We start from the raw sequence: 23,026 nt of genomic DNA, 5'->3' as shown, positions 1-23,026 counted from the left end.
TTTTTTTTTCTTATTATATAACATGTGACCAGTATACAGTAGAGCTCCTTTACGGGGGGCAGGTGGGCATCTGCCCCCTGGGCCCCGGTCCCATAGTGTGCTACCATGAGCTGGGTCTCTGGGCCACCTACATTTTTTTTTCCTTTAAAATAGGCTGCTGAGTCGAGTCTTGCCCCCTGGGCTAAAATTGGCCAGTCCTCCCCTGTCCATTACCTTCAGTGTACAGCAGAGCTTCATTACCTTCAGTGTACAGCAGAGCTTCATTACCTTCAATGTACAGCAGAGCTTCATTACCTTCAGTGTACAGCAGAGCTTCATTACCTTCAGTGTACAGCAGAGCTTCTTTACATTCAGTGTACAGCAGAGCTTCTTTACATTCAGTGTTCAGCAGAGCTTCTTTACCTTCAGTGTACAGCAGAGCTTCTTTACATTCAGTGTACAGCAGAGCTTCTTTACCTTCAGTGTACAGCAGGGCTTCTTTACCTTCAGTGTACAGCAGGGCTTCTTTACCTTCAGTGTACAGCAGGGCTCCATTACCTTCAGTTTACAGTATAGCTGCCAAGTCATTAGTGTTAATCATACACTGCTTGTACTGTCACTGAAGAGGCCGGGAGCAGCACTGAGCTTGCTTTAACCCTACACTGTCACACTTATGAAGCATATAGTGCACAAAGCTCCTTATTTTCAGCATCCAGCTAGTCCTTTCTTTTTCAGCAGCAGCACTAAGGCAGACAGGGACAATCGTTGCGCAATCCTAATAAGAACCACAGCAGGCAACACAAAATACATAAAATATATGCATATAGCACCTACCTTGCTCATAGTCATTTCCTTCAATGCCTTTTTTCCCCAGAGTGGCTCTCTGACTTATCTTCCATCATGCAGGTCTCTGTTGTCTGTCCCTCTATTCTAACCTTGTCTCATATCTACCTTTTAAAATCTCCAACCCGTCACTTATTGTATAACTCTTCAATAGTCTACAGTATTCTACTCAAGAAATTAATGGATGGTCAGTATACTGGTTGGGTGGATATACAGAGAAAGTGTCCCCCTCATCATTCATCTGTGCACAGCTTTAGTTATGCTTGTTGTGGCATCATTGGTCTTACCCATATATTTGAATCCATTAATCTGCTGCCTGTACAGAGCATTTCTGTTACCTTGGAGACGTGTTAGTCAATCACATATCATCTGGCTTTGCACTACTCTAAGACCGATATGGACAAGCTTCTAAGGTGCTTGATACATTTAGTTAGGCATAATGATTCAGTTATTTCACAGGTATTTATTTTTAGTTAACAGAGGCTTATATATATGTTAATAGTAGCAAATGGTTTTACTTGCACTTTAACTGCTTCCTGATCAGATTTGGTGCATTTACACCTCAAGCACATAGACTTCTTAAGCATCAAACATAGAACCCATATATCATTGACAGCGTCAGGTTCCCAGGAAGGGGCCGGAATTTGTAAGTGCTAAGTATAGCTCAGTGGGGTAGATGGACATCACCTTTAATCATAGGAAATCTGGTGAGATCACAGTTGTGATGTCATCAGGAATTTCCTGATGTGTAGTGAAGCCCATGGAACTACAAGGGAGATTCCTGCTTAGCAGCACTGATAAACACAGTGCATGCTGCATGTATCAGCTGATGTGCAGGGGTAGATTGGGAGCTTAAAGTGGTCTTGGAAAAAAAACAACTGTACACTGAGTCAATACAAAGTTGGCGGGGGTAACCGTAGCTATAGTGGTGGTAAACAGGGCCTGAGATGGAATAACAGATAGGTATTATGGTGGTACAAGCTTCACCACAAAACTTGGAAATAGGCTTTGCTATACAAAGGTAGTCTTTCCGCCTCTGGTAGCGACTAACCTTTTGAAGTGAGAAAAAGCCCCGTTAATTTAATAAAGGGCTCATAAAATGTTGGACATTGGCACACACACAAACGGTGGCAGAGGCACAGTTGGGGTATGTTAATCATACATAATTGGAGACTGAGAGACTGAAGGGGTGGCGAAATCAGACACACGGCCAGTGACCTACCCTGAAAACTACAGGTAAGGTCTATGGCCAATCCGTCTCTGCTGATATGTCAGCTGTTGTCAGATACAGTTTACACTGAATTTATAAGTGCAGGCAGTAAGGGAGACAGGTCAATATAAGTTATCACTTAAAAATATAAGAAATAAAAAAATAAAATCGCCTTCGTTTCAAGGCCCTATATCTCCAACATAATTTACATTCACATAGACATATATGTTTTATTGGGAGAACTAGCTGATTCATTTTATGGTTCTCTTTCTGGGGTTTACACAAATTTAAAAATAAAACTTTTCTATGGTTCAGTTGCCTTAACTTTAAAGTAACCGTGAGAAGAACGATAGAAATGTTTTTGTTTTGTTTAATTTGTGTAATGGACTTATTTCACTATGCTACAAAATAAAGACATATCTGTCCTGAGATAAATAATGTGACATTTAGTAAGGTTCAGAAAACAGTTAAAAATTACTTCTCAGTTAAAGAGACACATAGAGAAACTGTGAAACGGGGCCTGGTCACTAACATAGAAAACACCTCCTGTTATTAAGGGATTAAGTAAACCTAAATATATAAATAATTCCTCACAGACAACCTCCTATCTCTCAATGTTTATTATTGGCACAGTCAATATATCACACATATAATATGTGTGATATATTGTAATTGTTTCCTTATAGCATCTCTTTTAAAAATTTAGGGCCTGTTTCATTAAGGATCTTAACTTAAGAACCTTCTTATTTCCGTCTCCTGGACAAAACCATGTTACAATGCAAGGGGTGCAAATTAGTATTCTGTTTTGCACATAAGTTAAATACCGACTGTTTTTTCATGTAGCACACAAATATCAACTTTAAATTTCAGTGTACAAATAAGCTATCAAGTATTTGTGTGTTACATGAAAAAACAGTAAGTATTTAACTTATGTGCAAAACAGAATACTAATTTGCACCCCTTGCATTGTAACATGGTTTTGTCCTGGAGACTTAAATAAGAAGTTAAGATCCTTAATGAATCAGGCCCCTAATCACATGTATTTGAGGATCTTTTTGAACAATTAAGAAACAGTAATTAGTGCTAAACATTTAATTATATAATAAATGTTTGTGGTTTAGGAGACCATATGTATTATGATTTATTAACCGTTATTTATATAGCGCCTGAATATTACACAGTGCTTTACAGAAGAAAATGTAATCACCCACATCAGTCCCTGCCCCATTGGAGTTAATCTATATTCCCTGCCACATGGACACACAATTATACACACAAACGCATACAATACGGGTTAATTTTTTAATCAGAAGCCAATTAACCTACCAGTATGTTTTTAAAGTGTTTATAGTATGTGGTGTTTATCAAATGGGAACAGTTTAAGCCCTCTACTGGAAAATCGTGTTCTGAGAACAAGCTTTTGTTTAATAGTATTTGTTCTCTTTTATCTTTCTTCTTTTCTCCTCTAATGTCAGGCTGGCAGGGCATATCTATTACCTTTCCTTTACTTATGTTCCTTGCCAGCTTTCTTCATGTTTGTCTACGTTTCTGTGTGCGTCAAGGTGTAGACACAGTACAGGATTCTATTGTTCTGCTAACAATCTTTGCTCTAAATAGGTTATTGACCATAGACAACAGTTCATTGGGTGATTCATTGGGTGGTGGTTGATATTTTGAGGATTGCAATTAATGAGCTAAATACATTGAAAATTAGCTGGAACTTACACACTCCCTATTTATGCATTGTCCTATGAGCTCATGCACATACCAATGGGATTTTCTATGCTGCTACATACAATACTGGAGTAAATCGGATTGGATTGTGATTGTTTATAATGGGGCCACATACTATACAATGTTTGATCAGACTAAAACCAAACTCTTACTTTATTAGTTTCCGTTGCTAGATATGTAGTTAATATAAATTATCTGCTACATCTAATTAGGTACTTTGTGTTGGTACAATATGCTGAAGTTGCAAAAAAACCCTGTAATTGTTGTACAGTGATGCTGGTTACTCACTTTGCAGTCTGCTTGTATTGGATCGTTAAGATGAGACCTGTGTATCCACACATGGGTCCATATTGTACAGATGATATTGGAATGAAACTACATTTTCACATACTACCCTACATTTTAGGGATCCACTATAAGCTATCATGCAAAAGATGGTTATCTGATTTTCCATACTGCTGGATCAAATCAAATCCAATCAGACTTTAATGATCCATGCGCTGTACAATTGTTGGTAAGTTTAATTGACAAAATTAATTAAACAAAATATTTTGTATGGGCAGCTTATCACAATTTCACCCAAAACTGGAAAATCTCATCCAAAAGAACAGGTCCAGATCCAAATGTTAGTAGCCAGAAAATGTTAAGGAAATATCTGCTATACATGAAGCATACCAACAGCAAAGATTAAGGCCATTATGAAAAATATCAAATGACCTGCAATAGAATAACTAGCTGGCCAAATACTGTAAATACATTAGAACAGCAATATTGTTTCCTCATTGTAACAGTAGTGTACCCCCTACTGCTTAAAAGCCAGGGTCCCCCTCACCCCCACAGCATAGCAGCCAGTGATTCCCCTCAGTATAGTCTCCAGTGTCTTCCCCTCTCCCACATGTCCCCACTTCTGGTCGCCAAGATGCCATTTTTAGTTGCCATGACCCATATTTTTTTTACACTGGTTCAATCACTTTCTGACCAGCCCATAAGAAGTATGTCACCCAGTCTCTGTAATAATGCTGCATTTAACATGAATATTATGTAACCATGCAAAAATGTATGACTGTTGTGCAGAATACATTTGTTCCCAAACCTACAATATAAAGTGCAAACATCCAAAATTATTTCTGCCCACTGGCAGCCTTCTCACCACTTACCCCCACCTTAAGCATTTGTGCACATGGGCAGGGGTGAAGGGAACTACAGAGAGTGAAGGAAGGGCCTGGAGGTGAGGTGGACCCGGCAAAAAAATAAAGTAAAGTAAAAGAAAAATGCATATATTTGTCCCAGGTCCCTATAACCATATCAGACCTTGATAGATATTTGATATCTCATACAACTAGCTGGAATATTTCTGTGATCAACTAGGATTGCACTATTTGTATAAAAGTGATTTGAGGAAGGATCATGAAATAGTAGTTTTTACATGCCTCCCTTCACCTAAATATGTGAATGTTGGTCTGGTCATGAAGTGGAATGGCAGCCAGTTACAAGAACCTAAGAAATGCTTACTTGTCCACCAGGAGGCAGCAGACAAGCTAATAGCAATAAAAAGTAAATCATATTGTAGCATATGCTTTTTAATTGCAATTGTGGCAAAGATGCATGACATTGTATTGATCATCTGCAAAAAATGTGTATAGGTAAACTCCTATCCAAATTTATATGGGTGCTTTATTGTATAATATAGCTGCTGGGAGCATTTTTTTTGTGTATGTCTGGTTTCTTTGTGCAGTAATATAACTTTGCAGGTTGAACTTACTGGACAGTTCATGCTTCTTATGTCAAACAATTAAGTGTGATTTACTAAGTAGTTCTATTTTACTACATATCTACTTTCTAGATTGATAAGTAGCAGTTACTCTTATAGTGTTATATTTGTTATTTTGTATATTTAAAGCAACTAATTAAATGTCACATGAATTTATTTATTGAAATATAATTTAATTACAGTCATAGCATTCATCACTCCAAAGCAGTCACGGGCAACCTGATACACTTCAAGGCCCTCTAACCTTCAAAAGGACCACATGTTACTCTTAATCTCAGTATTAGGTTATAATAATACATTTAGTCGAAGAAAGAGACACCATTTACTCTGCAATAACGTATTAATGACGTACAAGAATGGGCAGATAATATGTTTGCTCGAGTTTTACACACATCTCCTCCACTTTCTACTCTGCTTCCTTCTCTTTCTCCCCTCTGTGCATCCTGCCACCTCTAAAAATATAATCCTTCACAAATTACCCAGATGCCACTTAGGCTTTCCAATTGCTGTAGAATGTTCCCACTAACCCCAAAATCCCGAACACTCCTGTACTCCAAAACTTCTTTCAGGCTTCTCCACGTCATGCATCCCCTTATCCCAACATTCCCCCCTCATCCCTCCCTTAGTGTACCAGTTACCACCCAATACTAATTTAATGATATCTGTTTCATAACTCCTTAATTTGCTTTAATGAATGAAGTAATCAGCAAACACCATTGCAGTTCTTTTCCATGGAGAAACTAGCAAGGCCTGCCTGCATCGTATGGAGCAGGGCACATGATGGGGAAGTGTTCTCTGCTTTATGAGCTTCACCCATGGCCCAAATATGAGCTGGGAACGCGGGTGACTGGAAAGAATAAATCAGAGCTGGGGCCGTCAGGGGCATAAAGCTGGACCTAGCTGGTGGCTGCACTTTATCAACTAGCAGATCACATGCAGACCTCGGTTTGTAGCAATTCATAATTTCAATCTGCTTGTATTGACTTTGTACTTTGGTAAAATCTAACTTCATGTGCATTCAGCTGATTGGTGTGCAGATATCAAAGGTTTCTGAAGGGACTTTATAAGCGAGTATTACCAATATTATAAAAGACATAGGTAGGTACATTCAGTGTCCAACTGGGGCATAAAGGGCCCACCGGGGGACTGCAACGCTAGGGGCCCACCAGAGGGGGTGTGGCCAGCCATCATAGAGGCGAGATCTGACACTAGAGTGGGAGTGGTCAGCCCTCGAAGGACAGCTAGCACCATAGTGTAGTATATAAAGAATGCAGTGTGTATAGAAAAGAGTACACCGTCTTAAACTGCCCCTTAGATTGGGCAGAACAGTCACCAAAAATTGGATTGTCTGTAACAGATTACTGGATTATTACTACTAATCTTGATTAGCGCTGGTTTACCTGAGGTGCGGAGTCTAACAATCTCCCCGGTGTTCACCAAGAACCGCCGCAAGGGGTGAGCTTCGCTTGCCAGGAGTCGCAGGTCACGGTCCTCAGGTTTGCCCCAGCGGAATAGGAGCAGGAGATGCGAAGTCAATCAGGCCGGGTCGGTACACAGGAATGAGAAGCAGGCAGAATCAGGAGGCAAGCTCGAAGTCAATCAGGCTGGGTCGGTACACGGGTCACAAGAATAGAGGGATAGTCAGCAAGCCGGGTCGGTACACAGGGGTTGGAGAGGCAGAATAGTGGAACAGGCAGGGGTCAGAACACAGACAAACAACAGGAGACTGGAAGACACAGCAATCCACGAACAACAGGAGCCAGGAACAGGTAAGCGTTGCTCTGACACTCAGCAAGTGATCTTTAAATACTGACGGTGATTCAAAATCCCCGCCTCTTAGGCTGCTGTCACGTGACCACCTCCGGGTTGCGGTCACGTGACCGCTGAACATGGAAGTGCGGCTTCCGGACGGCGGCGATAAAGTAAGTCCGTAACATTGTCCCACTAGAATCAGAACATTTGACAGACTGTCCTACCTGTTATTGTCTCTTTCACCACCTGTGGTTGCTAGTTTCTTTAGTTGCGGCTTGTCTGAATCCCGGAATGTTGGGAGCCTTGTTTGGGGAAAAAAAAATGGGTACATTTAGAAAATTACAACCAGGCCCGGCGTTAAATCAATAGGACCCACGATTAATACTTGTGCCTTCCCCCCCCTCTTCTTCATCACTCTGTGCCTTCCCCCCCTCTTCTTCATCACTCTGTGCCTTCCCCCCCCCCTCTTCTTCATCACTCTGTGCCTTCCCCCCCTCTTCTTCATCACTCTGTGCCTTCCCCCCCTCTTCTTCATCACTCTGTGCCTTCCCCCCTCTTCTTCATCACTCTGTGCCTTCCCCCCCTCTTCTTCATCACTCTGGGCCTTCCCCCCCCTCTTCTTCATCACTTTGGGCCTTCCCCCCCTCTTCTTCATCACTCTGGGCCTTCCCCCCCCTCTTCTTCATCACTCTGGGCCTTCCCCCCCTCTTCTTCATCACTCTGGGCCTTCACCCCCTCTTCTTCATCACTCTGTGCCTTCCCCCCTATTCTTCATCGCTCTGTGCCTTCCCCCCCTCTTCTTCATCGCTCTGTGCCTTCCCCCCCTCTTCTTCATCGCTCTGTGCCTCCCCCCCTCTTCTTCATCGCTCTGTGCCTTCCCCCCCCCTCTTCATCGCTCTGTGCCTTCCCCCCCTCTTCTTTATCGCTCTGTGCCTTCCCCCCCTCTTCTTCATCGCTCTGTGCCTTCCTCCCCCTCTTCTTCATCGCTCTGTGCCTTCCCTCCCCTCTTCTTCATCGCTCTGTGCCTTCCCCCCCCCCTCTTCTTCATCGCTCTGTGCCTTCCCCCCCCCCTCTTCTTCATCGACCTGTGCCTTCCCCCCCTCTTCTTCATCGCTCTGTGCCTTCCCCCCTCTTCTTCATCGCTCTGTGCCTTCCCCCCTCTTCTTCATCGCTCTGTGCCTTCCCCCCCCTCTTCTTCATCGCTCTGTGCCTTCCCCCCCCTCTTCTTCATCGCTCTGTGCCTTCCCCCCTCTTCTTCATCGCTCTGTGCCTTCCCCCCTCTTCTTCATCGCTCTGTGCCTTCCCCCCCCTCTTCTTCATCGCTCTGTGCCTTCCCCCCCCCCCTCTTCTTCATCGCTTTGTGCCTTCCCCCCCCTCTTCTTCATCGACCTGTGCCTTCCCCCCCCCTCTTCTTCATCGACCTGTGCCTTCCCCCCCCTCTTCTTCATCGCCCTGTGCCTTCCCCCCCTCTTCTTCCTCGCCCTGTGCCTTCCCCCCCTCTTCTTCCTCGCCCTGTGCCTTCCCCCCTCTTCCTTATCACTCTGTGCCTCGCTCCCCCCCTCTTCTTCTTCACTCTGTGCCTCGCTCCCCCCTCTTCTTCTTCATCACTCTGTGCCTCGCTCCCCCCTTCTTCTTCTTCATCACTCTGTGCCTCGCTCCCCCCCTCTTCTTCTTCATCACTCTGTGCCTCGCTCCCCCCCTCTTCTTCTTCATCACTCTGTGCCTCGCTCCCCCCCTCTTCTTCTTCATCACTTTGTGCCTCGCTCCCCCCTCTTCTTCTTCATCACTCTGTGCCTCGCTCCCCCCCTCTTCTTCTTCATCACTCTGTGCCTCGCTCCCCCCTTCTTCTTCTTCATCACTCTGTGCCTCGCTCCCCCCCTCTTCTTCTTCATCACTCTGTGCCTCGCTCCCCCCCTCTTCTTCTTCATCACTCTGTGCCTCGCTCCCCCCTCTTCTTCTTCATCACTCTGTGCCTCGCTCCCCCCTCTTCTTCTTCATCATTCTGTGCCTCGCTCCCCCCCTCTTCTTCTTCATCATTCTGTGCCTCGCTCCCCCCCCTCTTCTTCTTCATCATTCTGTGCCTCGCTCCCCCCCTCTTCTTCTTCATCATTCTGTGCCTCGCTCCCCCCTCTTCTTCTTCATCATTCTGTGCCTCGCTCCCCCCCTCCTCTTCTTCATCATTCTGTGCCTCGCTCCCCCCCTCTTCTTCTTCATCATTCTGTGCCTCGCTCCCCCCCCTTCTTCTTCATCATTCTGTGCCTCGCTCCCCCCCTCTTCTTCGTCATCATTCTGTGCCTCGCTCCCCCCCCTCTTCTTCTTCATCATTCTGTGCCTCGCCCCCCTCTCTTCTTCTTCATCATTCTGTGCCTCACCCCCCTCTTCTTCTTCATCATTCTGTGCCTCGCCCCCCCTCTTCTTCTTCATCACTCTGTGCCTCGCCCCCCCTCTTCTTCTTCATCATTTTGTGCCTCACCCCCCCCTCTTCTTCTTCATCATTCTGTGCCTCGCCCCCCCTCTTCTTCTTCATCACTCTGTCCCTTTTTGTTTCTCTCCCCTTGACTCCATTCTTTTACTTACCTTACTAGTATTGACTTCTTTCATCTCCTTCTTTTTTTTTTTTTTCTCCTCCTCTTCTTCTCTTCTTGTCTTCTTTCTTCCATGCTGGGTCCTCTCTGCGCCGCTTCTCACTCAATGTCGGCCGTGACTTGATGACGTCACGCCCCAAATCTCAATGTGAACGTAGCAGGGATGAGGGGCATCGGTGCCGCGACGTGGTAAATATATATATATAATATAAACCTGCTCTCCCCTCCAACGAAGGGGGCAGAGTTTAAAGGGGTTGGGGACTGCCGGGGGATAGCCCGGCTTCCCGGCAGGCCAGTCCGACCCTGGGTACATTCAAGCGTGAATCATTAAAGGCAGACAACAGACACTATAACTCTGATTGTGAACAGAATTAACCATGATCCTAATACAGTTCTCTTGTTCTATAAATACTCACCATTAATAAATTATAACTTAATCTAATAGCAACATAATGGTACTGTGTTGTTTGTCGGTCTTACAAAATACCAACAAAATACCACTTTCAGTATGTACCTAGGAATTCATAGCAGATGGAAGCAAGAAAACATTTTATTAAAGAGTGATTGAATGATGATTTGGAACAATCACAGATTCCGTGCACACTGCCCATGAAATAAAGAGCATCATTGCAAACTGCTTTGTTGCCATACTCTAATGTTGTGTACAGTGTGTATTGTTCTCAATCCACTGCTGCCCAGATAAGCATGTTGCACCTACATAGCACAGCACATGTGCTTGACAATGTTGGCGAATAGCTGCTTCTCTCAAGGACGCTGTAATCTCTATGGATGTGGTCCAGGTGTTACTTAGCAGTAGATATTTATAAATAACCACATGGATATTCTTTTGTGCAGGGAAAGAAGAGTAACAGAAAGGCACTGCTTTGCATGTTAGCAGCTGTGCCACAGGCTGTGCAAAACAAGGAGTGACTGACCAATCATATAAATGTCACAACAACTTTATAAAGGACATTTTAGGAAAGAGAATTTAATTAGTCTAGAAATTAAGAAAGTGTTACTACAAACACAACTTTCTATGTAGCTATGTGTACAGCAGTACATGGTAATTGATGAAGTGGCACAACATACAAGGTAAGTATTCAGCGTGATGACACAGGAGTTTCATTTTAATTGTGCTTAAAATGCAGGTGTCAGACTGTATGAATTAGAATTGATAGACTATATTTGTTACACACCTTGAATTCTATTTTAAACTTGAGTCTGTGCATTAATGCTTATGTTATAGCATAGGTGTTCTCCATTAAAATGTTGTATTTGCCTATGATATTTCATCACAGTAAATTATGTTGGTAGATTTTATAAACAGAATATTGAAAGCACAGGACGATTATATTGCATGAGTGTTATGGAAATTCTCTAGGAAATTCCTCTCATCTCTATTGCTATTCCCTAGAGGTGACCGAAAGGTGTATGACATACACTGTATGTTATACATGTTGTACTAGCTGTTAGGTAAATAAGGTGTTGGTATATTCAACTATATTTGTTCTTTGTTTTTTTGGGTCTAAAAAAAGTTGTGTTTACTATCTAGAGTAATTTTGAAATATGAAAATAATGCTGTTGTTTGTAGAAGTTTTTCATTCTATTCTATTTTCATTGTCAATATGGATCATGTCCGCTATTATTTGTGATGCCTATTGATTGGTGCATATTGTGGATTTGGGGGTCTATTTATCAAGCATTCCCCCCTGTGTTAACCGTGAAATTACTATGTATTATTGAAGCATCGCAGCAGATATCTCAGATATCTGCTGCTTTGCATTTCCTATCGTTTTTCTGAGCACTCCCCATAACAGTGTACGGGAAGTGCTCAGAAGCGCTATGTATTAAAGGCTAACTAGAGAAAATTTTCTCTTTTTCTACATGTTAACCTGAAGCTGGCGTACATTAACATATCTGAAAACTTTTGCACTGTCCAGCTCTGCTCTGAAGAGCAGAGCTGGACAGCGCATGTGTGGAGGGATCATGTGATCCCTACCTGTCACTCATCGTACAGTTTGCCTTCCAGTATGTTAGTGCGCATGCACCAAGTTTTCGGTCGGTGCATGCGCACTAACAAAAAAGAAAAGAAAAAAAGAGAAGATCACCGCAGCCTTCAAAAAACTGAGAAAAGACTGCGATGATCAGGTGAGTCACTTCTCAGGGACAGCAGGTTATCGGCACTGCTGTCCCTAAGAAGTTTTTTAATACATTGCCGTTACTTTTCAATCCTTATCAAGGAGATAAGGATTGAAAAGTATTAAGTGAAAAAAAACGAAGGGTCATAAATAGACCCCTTGGAGAGGTATGAAATACTAGCTGACGTTTCCATTTGAGTGCTCTGTGTGCACTTTAATTAATTTATGCCAATAGAAATTAATTACCCATTAAAATAAGTGAAATGGTTCTATAAAAAAATTAAGACCAAAAACTATTGCAATTAAAACTGGCTGTCTGTACTCAAAACGAAACTGAGGATGTAATTAAAAAAACTACCTAAAGATAAAGCCCCTGCAGCTGACATTTATGCAAACAACTTTTATACAACCTTCTAAGCTGAACTTTCACCCTCTCTTAGTCTCTGTACAATGCAGGGACTAAAAGAGTTTCCCAGAGATGTTAGAGGCTTTAATTGTAACCACTTCCAAACCAGGAATAGGCCCTTTCGGTTGCAAGTTTTTCAATCAAACGGTTTGTAACCAAGATGCCAAATATCCAGCAATACCCGAGGGGTTTTGAATGTGGTGGAATTGGTCTCAAGACATATAAGCAAATTAGTACTGCTTTCTTAAGATGCAGATAAAGCCTTTGATGGGTCACACTGGTATTATATAGCAGGAAGGAAGTTTTAAACAAAAATTGCCTTTCAGGACGATATCTTGAAATTGATTCTAGCACTTTATAAAGACCCATCAGTCAGAGTTTTCAGTAATGGTCTTCACATATATATATATCACATAAACTATGCCTTTTGCAGATTATGTAACTAGTCTGAAGACCTTGTTGCTATTCCTACATGGCATCTTAGAATAATATAGTGAAGCTTTCTTCTATAAATTGAACACTTCCAAATTTGAGCCCTGTTGTGTCACCAAAGAGAGGTTGACTGAGATCAAAAGCCTTGTTTTTTTTTTGTTTTTTTTTCTAAATATATATAAATATATAAATATATATGCGCATTGGAAGCATTACAAATAACGGTTACAATAAAACAATAATAATAACAGGTTTATAACCCAAAATACAAAACAGTCTAACAAAGTGTATTAATACAAACAGGAACTTGTAATGCAGAATTTATCGATATTCAGGGAGGGAAGATGAGGGGGAACAAGCGGGCAGGACAGAAGGGGAGGGTGAACCACACAGGCAAGAGTGTTCAATAGTGATATACTGGTTTGCAAACATGTTAGACAAAGTTCTCATGGAGGAGAGGTCGGGTTCTGGCTTAAAAGTGGAGAAGAGTTTGGTTATAGAATGAGGGCCATAGGTCTCCCAATTTGAGTATGCAAATTCCTGGCCTAGTTGTAATTTATCTTGATATTGTTTAGAGGTTATATAAGGAATAGTACAGAAGCTATATATCAACTTTAAAAAGAACACCTTAAAGCAACTAGAGAACCTAGCAAGGAGGCCTCATAGCTGATCTAAGCCTTAGTGAAATTAGTTGGAAGATTAATTGGAGAAAGCATGCTCGAAATGTCTTCAATCAGAAATTTGCATACCCAAAAATGATAAAGAATCAGTTTTCCAAATGCATTTAAATTTTTTTTTTATCATTGGCTCGGTAAGCAAGTGTGTGTGGCACACTTATCAGATGGAGCCCATAACAAGCATTTCAAGCAAGAGTACTTTAACGTTCCACCAAAGAGATATTTAAGTATATACAAATTAGAATTTGGGTATATGAGGTTATCAAGACTAATCGTGCCATTAGACTACTTCTGTCTTCAATAATATCTAGGCTCACAAAAGGAAATGGTAAAGGGGAAATAACATTTTGGTGTGCTTATTTAACAAAAATCAATATCAAAATATCCTTCCCAGCAAAGGTGGGAACAACATTTACAAAGGTCTTTCACACCAGAACAGTGGGAATGCATTTTTGTTACTTCACACCATGGGCCTGATCCATTAAGGCATGAAAAATGAACGTAAATTGCGTTTGTTTTTTTTGTGGTTTTTTAAAAAATAAATAAATGCACGTATATTGGGCAAACGCATATCCATTCTCAACTAGGAGCGGATCTAAAGATACGTCTGTTGTTGAAAACGGGTCTAGGTGTACGACGTTATGAATGTCTACTGTATATAAAATTTTTTACAGCTGCCCCTGATTGCAAACACATGTTCTAGCGTGCATATGCGACCATCACTAGTAATCGGCACTTAGACCTAACCTGTAGCTGCTGCAGGAGATACGACAGAAAAACACGTACCTTTGAGATGGCCAAAGCTTGAATCGGATGCTACTGTCCGCGCTCGAGAAGCCAAAAGAATATGATGCACATATCAATAGGAATGTACTTTGAAGTTGTTATTTTACTCTCAATAACTAATAAGTCTGAGCACACACAACTCGGTAATAGAGCAATATTTGTATGTTTGTATCTTTTTGCTATAGTGTGTCATGTTGTTCAATGTGCATCCAAACAATTAATAGTATTGCATAAACATTGTGTTTTCACACTGTAACCTTTTCTTTTTTTTTTTTTTTAGGTCATTTGCTTGGGCAAAACAAGACATGGATTCCAAAATGAGAGAAGAAGATGGCCTTGTAGATGACAATTCAGGTAAAATGTATTTTTGGTACTTGAATGTACCTACCTACTTCTGCATCTTTTCTATTCATTTTTCTATAGAAAAGCTCATATAAATGACATTATTATTCTTGTATGAACACAAGGTGGCAGCATGCGTCTACATTTTGTGTATGGAGTAAAGATGACCGTAATTTGTTAAAATGTTCTGCGGAATATTGGAGTTCCACGTTATGACATATGCCATTTCACTCGATGAAACGTGGAGTGCACTGTAAATACTCAGTCACACTAATTTCTGCTGTGACAGATTTACAGAGAGAGACAGAGATAAGGGTAAAAAAAAAGGAGAGGTAAGGACACAGAGCCACCTTACCAACCAAACTAACCAAATTTTTTTTTATAAAATTATAAAATGACCAGTTCTGCTGTGGGGTTTAGATTGAGAAGGGACTTTGGCATCTGCAGAGAGGTTGTCAGCAGATGTGCAGAGGTGATCACTTCTGCAGCAGTCCCACTAGTTGTTTCAAAAGGTGGCTGGAGCAGCACTGCAGCTTCTGGGTTACTGCTCCAAGTCTGAACCCTGATTAAGAGTGACAGGTTGTGGCAGAGTGCAGCTGGAGGGAGGTTTTACCTCCTTCAACCTCACAGCAGTTCCTGTGTTTGGAAGTAGTCTTTTTTTTTTTTTTTTTTTTTTGAGGAAGCGACAGTGCTACAAGCTGAGAAACTGGCAAAGCCAAATTTTAGTCTAATTGGCAAATTTACTTTGCTGCTGTTAATCGTGCCCGATGCAGATATGCCATTTCACATATTAGTCTCTGTTATTGAGACAGAGAGTAGTGGAATGGCCATGGAACAAATGTTTGGATTTGTCTCCTGGGCTTGAGGTTGTCGTCAGTGCTGTTGCTTCTGTGCACAGTAGTACACTGGTGGGTGAAGGAGCTATAGGTGTTAGATATACAGATTGCATATAGACTGGCCTTGCTGAGTCCCATAGCCTAAGATTGCAGTTGTGCACTTTCATGTAGAGGGTCTATGAACCATCACATGGCAGGACGGTACTTACCTCATCTGCAATGGCTCAGTACAATGGGACAGATCAGGATGCTAGCTGGGGACTAGTGTCCCCATGGGAAATTGGCACAGGATGACATACTACCGAGTCGGGACAGAGGGTCCAACACTATCACCACTACTTCATCAGAGCGTGCTCCAGATACAAGGAACAGAACCAGCATCTCTCTTACTACCCCTAGGAGGAGGAGGAGGTCCATACCTGCCGAGCATTGCACTAAGTGTAGGCTCCAGTCTCCATGTGGTGAACTTTGCCCTCCATGTAGAAAGATGCCAATGTTTCTCCACCATAATCACCATCACCACCAACAGAGAGCACACAAAGCCAGAGAGGGAAAGGAAGTGACAGTTGGACTCAGTGTTACTTGCCTGGATGGAAAAGTGTGTGATGTTGTTTGTCACACATGCTACAACCATGAATGTCAATGCACAAAGTGTTGTCCAAAGATGAGAAGGATCTGGACATGCGCCACTCTGTCTTTTATCGGCCATTGTGCATGGATCACCTTACCAAATTCATCCAATTTGAGTCACAGGTGGTCGCCCGAAGACCTCTACAAGCACCTGAGTTGCTTTTGTCTGCTCCTCCTGTTCCTGAATCTCAAGAATCTTCGTCAGATTGAAATTCACTTTGGATGACATTAGACTCTGTCTCCATTTAAATTCTTTGTTCTACTTTCCTTTCTTTCCTTTCTGATTCTATTGTCACTGGCGGACTGTCAGGTGTTAATAACTGGTCTGTTGATACGAATTTGCTGCTGGTATTCAGATTGCAATTTGGCACATGTTTTTTTTTTATTGCACTGTGCTGCTTATGATTATATTAAGATATTGTTTGTTTGTATTTTCACCATTTCCTTATTGTGTCAGCTTCTTTTACTTCCCCATAACCAGTTTATGTACTTAGTTAGCACTTAGTTTCTACTTCCTGACACATAACTTCTTCTCTTCTGGCTCTTCCACCATCTGGCATGAAGTCAAGGTCTTTTCTTAAGCTAAACTCTAAGTTTAATATATATATATATATATATATATATATATATATATATATATATATATATATATATATATATATATATATATATATATATATATATATATGTGTGTGTGTGTATATGTTCATTGATCATTTAGTTGGATGTGTTCATTTAAGAATTTCAAACTGCAGTGATTGTGAAAATTGCCAAATATCCCAAATAAATTGATCACAGGCTTTTATAACTCTATGAAAGACAGTTAGGGTCTGAGTTATTAAGGAGAGTAAGGCAAAAAAAAAAGGAGTAAATGTTCTCCAGGTCAAAATATCACAATGTAAATTAGTTTATTTTGCATGTAAGGAAAATACTGAAAATTAAGAAAATGCAGTTTTATTTCTAATGGTAATTACTACTACAGCCTTATTGCCTTATTGCAAACAGTCTGATCCGAATTAAGAAAATGCAGTTTTATTTCTAATGGTAATTACTACTACAGCCTTATTGCAAGTTGTCCTTTCACTGTTTGTTTGTTTAAACATTTTACTGCTAAGGTTTGTTGGGGGGGGGGGGTTTATTGAGGGCTTGATGGAAGTACTCTGATCACATGTGTCTGTTAAGCAGATATAGTCATAGTAGAATGGCTGCAAAGCCAGTGATGGCTGCTTAGTTAGTGTGTATAGAGCTAAGTGTATAGATACAAGTGTGAAACAAAAAACAAAAAATTTAAACAGCATAATTCGGAGTTATACCGGAGTTACACTGGAGGAAAGAGGAGAAGAACATTCTGCCTATTAACTCAGCTACACAAGGACAACAGTCAGTATTCACCTGCAACTCCATATTTTACCTCTGATGTTTTCAACTCACTCTGGCTACAAGCTACATGCAACATGAGGACTGTTTTGGACTCTGATCTCATTTTCCTCTCATCTCATGAAATTTTGTTCTATTTGTCAGTTTGTTTCAATGCAAAATCCCCTCTGTTTAATCAGACTGCTGTACTACTTGCTCAACCACTCCCTACCCATGCTACAGTTATTTCTGTCTCCTATCTCACCACTGTACTACAATTTTATTTAAGCTTTGTCTCTCTTTACAAGTAGGAAGAAATTATACTGTCTTTCAACCAATCTCCTCTCTCATGAGTCTGCAAAATCTCAGCTACTCAACTACCTGCTCTTTATTACTCTCCATTCAACACTTCAACCCACTCCCCCACATGGCTCCCCACATCATTACTTTATACTCTCCAGACATCCAGGAATACACTACATTTGCTGCAGCCTAGCTCTACACTACTTATCTGATTACACTGGACATTGCAATTAGGCAATTCCTTTAATTCCTCATTTTTGCTATTTGACTACTAGTCCCAATGCTTGCCAAAATATTTTTCTTTCTCTCTTTTCATGGCATTATCTTTAGGACTATATCATCCCTCTCCCGTCCTGCAACACACACCTCTGTCCACATTTCCCCTTCATTACTTCACTCACCTCTAGTGAACACTCATGAACTCTATTGCTATTTAAATTCAATAACTTTAACAGCCTCACCCTGCCGCCAGATACTAAAAGGACACACATCTTACAATCATCTTTCCTACCTTTCTTCCTCCCTGCTTCTATTAGCTGGTGATATATTACCTAATCCAGGTCCCCCTCACTTCTCCCACACACATATATCTTAACACTACAGAAATCTGGCAAACCTCAAACACATCACCTGTCTCCCCTCTCTTCCAAAGTCCTTTAGATGTGCCCTTTGGAATGCACGCTCTGTTTGTAACAAACTTACCTCCGTACATGATCTCTTCCTCTCATACAACCTCAACCTTCTAGCAATAACAGAAACATGGCTCACGCATTCAGACACTGCCTCACCTGCAGCCCTTTCACATGGTGATCTCCATTTCACCCACACCCCCAGACCAGGAGGCAGACAAGGAGGGGTAGTTGGACTACTTCTCTCCCCACAGTGCACATTCACAGTTCTACCAAGTATCCCTTCACTCACATTCACATCTTTTGAAGTACATGCTGTTAGGATTTTTAACCCATTCTCTATGCGTGTTGCTGTCATCTATCGCCCCCCTGGTCCACACCAACAATTTCTTGAACACTTCTCTGCATGGCTCCCTCACTTCTTATCTACTGATATCCCCACCATCATCATGGGTGATTTCAACATCCCTATTTCTAATCCACGTTCCAATGCTGCTTCCAAACTACTCTCTCTAACCTCCTTACTTGACCTCTCCCAGTGGATTGAATCTGCTTCTCATCAGGATGGCCACTGTCTTGATCTTGTTTTCTCTAGACTATGCTCAGTTTCTTATTTTCTTTAACACTCCTTTCCCCCTCTCGGATCATCACCTTATTAGCTACGCGCTCACCCCCAGTTCTTTGCCCTCCCTGGTGTCAAACTCTTCCAAGCCTCCTCGTACCCGCAGGAATATCAACGCTATTGATCTTCAACAGTTTTCCACCTCTCTCCAAACCCTTCTCTCCCCAATTTCTACATTCTCCTCCCCTGATCGGGCAGTACCCCATTTTCATCAAACCCTAGCAACTGCTCTGGATCAAGTGGCTCCAGCGACACTACATACTTCGCGTAGAATTTGTTGCCAACCGTGGCACATTACAGTAACACGAACTCTACAAAAACTTTCTCGTAAAGCAGAACTTCACTGGCGTAAATCTTGTGCCTCTAATGATTTCATCACATATACTGATATCTACCACTCCTACAGAAATGCTCTGGACACTGCTAAACAAGCATACTACCGATCTCTCATCTATGCTCAGGCTTCTAACTCCAAACGCCTCTTTAACACATTTAACTCTCTTCTGAATCCTCCCGCCCCAAATCCTCCAACTGCACAGGATCTTGCTTCCTATTTCAAGGACAAAATAGATAAGATCAGGCTTGAAATGGTATCTCCCTTGACAAGCAATCTGCTCAATTCCTTTGTAGCACCCTCTGACACTCTCTCTTCATTTGATCCCACAAATGAAGAGGAAGTTTCTACTCTCTTCTCATCTTCCTACTCTACCTCCTGTCCTCTTGATCCCATTCCCTCACAAATGGGTATGTCCCTGTCTCCTGTTCTCATTCCCCCTCTAACTAAAATCTGTAATCTATCTCTTTCTACTGGTATTTTTCCATCTATATTCAAGCATGCAGTGATTACTCCCATTTTAAAAAAACAGAATTCTGACCCTTACTCTCATAAATTACCGCCCCATCTCCCAGCTCCCATGCCCCTCCAAGCTTCTCGAGAGAATTGCCTACACACGCCTCACACACTTTCTTACAGCAAACAACCTATTGGATCCTCTTCAGTCAGGCTTTCGCTCTCAACACTCCACAGAGACTGCGCTGACCAAAGTTGTCAATGATTTGATCACAGCAAAAAATAATAACCAATACTCTCTTCTAATTCTCCTGGATTTCTCTGCTGCATTTGACACTGTTGACCACTCTCTCCTCATACAAACGCTGCAATCCCTCGGTCTTGAAGGCACTGTCCTATCCTGGTTCTCATCCTACCTATCTAATCGCTCTTTCAGTGTTAATTTCTCTGGATCCACCTCTGCTCCGCTTCCTTTATCAGTTGGAGTACCACAAGGCTCAGTCCTAGGTCCTCTGCTATTCTCTATCTACACCACTTCTCTTGGAAAACTAATAAGCTCCTTTGGATTTCAGTATCATCTCTATGCGGATGATACACAAATTTATCTATCCTCTCCTGATCTTTCACCATCTGTGCTGTCTCGCGTTACTGACTGTCTTTCTGCCATTTCATCTTTGATGTCTTCTCGCCAACTCAAACTCAATCTTTCAAAAACTGAATTAATAATATTCCCACCCAAGAACAGAAGCTTCCTGCCTGACATTTCTATTTCTGTTGATAACCTGACCATAAATCCCACCCCGCAAGCTCGTTGCCTAGGTGTAATCCTTGATTCACAACTGTCGTTTATTCCCCACATCAACTCTATATCTAAATCATGTTACATACACCTAAAGGACATTTCCAGAATACGCACATATCTGACGCAAGACACCGCAAAAACATTAATTCATGCACTCATCATCTCCCGCATCAACTATTGCAATTCCCTCCTTACTGGTCTTCCCAAAGTCAGACTTGAACCCCTACAATCTATTTTGCACACAGCGGCTAGACTGATTTTCCTTACAAACCGTTATTCCTCTGCTGAGCCACTCTGTCAGTCTCTACATTGGCTGCCTGTATTTCAACGAATCCAATATAAAATTCTTCTACTAACATACAAGGCCATCAACAAAATTGCACCGGCATACATTTCCTCACTTGTCTCGAAATATCTCCCTACTCGACACCTCCGTTCTGCACAAGATCTACGTCTCTCCTCCACTCTCATCACATCCTCCCATTCTCGGTTACAGGATTTTTCCGGGCTGCACCCACGTTGTGGAATTCCCTCCCACGACACAATAAGATTTTCCTCTAGTCTTCAAACCTTCAAGCGTTCACTGAAAACCCACCTCTTCAGACAAGGTTATGAGATTCCTCAACCATCATCTTAATTTCCCTAGATTACCCTATTGCCATCCTCTACACTGCTAACGCAAGACAACAACCTTCTGACCAACATTACAACACACACAGCCCACTCAGTACTTTTACCTTTGCAGTCTGGCTGGTCCATTGTGCAATATGATGTAGCACATGCCCCTGTGTTTCTAACTCCCATTGTCCTATAGACTGTAAGCTTTCGAGCAGGGTTCTCTTACCTCTCTGTCTGTATGTATTACCCAGTATTGTCTTATTAATGTTTGTTCCCAATTGTAAAGCGCTACGGAATTTTCTGGCGCTATATAAATAAATGTTGATGATGATGATGATGAAATACTGGCTGCTTTTTCATCTAGCACACAAATATTTGATAGCTTTATCCTTATACTGAAATTTAAAGTTGATCTATGACATGCCCTATCCTAACTATAAATATGTTCCCACATTTTAAATTTTCCTCCAATGCAATATGGTTTTGCCAAGGTGCACAATTACTCATTTATTTTTTTTGCTCTGCTCCCCTTAATGACTCGGGCCTTTAGTGAATTCAACAGTCACAGGACAGAGCAATTGTCACAGTGAACAATAAGTATTTTAGCCACGGCTAGGCATTGGACAAAAGAAATAACCAGTAGTAATTATTTTGATACACGAAGTCAAGAAAGATGAATTGTATGAATTTCAGAAACTCTATTTAGTCTTCAGGAATTGCTTTACTGTGCTTGTCCTGGGTCAAAATATTCAAAATATTTTTGAGTATTCTGTTGAGAGACAGAAGGACCTGTTCAGTTCCCCATTTTCGAGGAAGGAAATGATTCTCCTGTGCAAAAAATAGATTTTGTTTTTCACTGTATTCAGTTGTCTGGACTTTAACTTTTATACGGGTTTTTCGTGTGCAAAGCCCCTGCCCATTCAAAAGCATTGGTTGCACAAGAGAAGCATATTCAATTCATTGTATACATAACCTGCTCACAAATTGTTCTCTTCTGATTCTGCTCACCCTACTATGGTGGGTGAGAAGATTCAGGAACAGTGGGATTCAAGCACCAATGTGATTGAATCCCACATGCATACAACAGAGATATACAATGTGGACAGAATAAATACAGACATGAAAACAAAGGGACGTTTTCAAAAATCAAAGAATGCATTGAGTTAAATGTAAAACAGATCAATCATCATTGGTTTCCATCCATTTAAGCATGCTCTTTTCTAACCTTTATTGAACATGCCCAGTACCTGCCTCTCCTTGGGTTTAGGGGCTATATCTATTGACAGCGAAAAATAAATAAAATATTACGCTATTGCTTTTCCCATTTCCATTTTTAGAGGACCAGTAGTGCTCTGATCCTGCTCAACCACAGGAATTTGGAGTCCTCATGCCGCTAGAAAAAAAAAAAAGGCTTATTAATATTTTAGCAATAGACCCTTCTAATTATGTAGGTGGTTATTGTTTGTTCAAAGACAGGCATAACAGTGTAAACTGATACATCTGTCTTTTGTGTCTTGTCTCTTTTACCCAATTCATATTGTAAGGTTTTAAGTGTGACAGATCCTATTTGTATCTGTCTACGTTTGGGTGTGATATATTACATAACTCCACTTCTGGTCAGTACGATACATACACTTATAATTAAATGAACTATTTCCATGACTTAATAGCTGATAGCGTGTCAAATAAAACTACAGACACATTACCCCATTGCAAGTGTATTTAATTTACCTTATCATCTAATAGCAGAAAATAGTATGTAGTACAGAGATAGACAACCTGAAA

The 23,026-nt window shown here is 41.3% G+C and overlaps 1 protein-coding gene across 2 annotated transcripts in view; it reads left to right on the top strand.

Annotated features, from left to right (window-relative positions):
- Positions 1-23,026, top strand: part of CRACDL (CRACD like) — a 76,469-nt gene that overhangs the window by 17,489 nt on the left and 35,954 nt on the right. Inside the window, exons 1-2 of one of the 2 annotated variants that reach the window (XM_075200146.1) lie at positions 10,868-10,966; positions 14,594-14,667. In XM_075200146.1, coding sequence (XP_075056247.1) covers positions 10,935-10,966; positions 14,594-14,667 — 106 coding nt within the window. In that variant the 5' untranslated portion in view covers positions 10,868-10,934. Of the gene's footprint in view, positions 1-10,867; positions 10,967-14,593; positions 14,668-23,026 lie in introns of those variants that run through there. The other variant, XM_075200147.1, reaches the window with a different exon arrangement.

This window comes from Mixophyes fleayi, chromosome 2, assembly GCF_038048845.1.
Source record: "Mixophyes fleayi isolate aMixFle1 chromosome 2, aMixFle1.hap1, whole genome shotgun sequence".
In the NCBI taxonomy this organism is placed as follows: domain Eukaryota; kingdom Metazoa; phylum Chordata; class Amphibia; order Anura; family Limnodynastidae; genus Mixophyes; species Mixophyes fleayi.
Note: the sequence above shows the minus strand (reverse complement) of the source record. Positions and strands in the feature narration are given on the sequence as shown.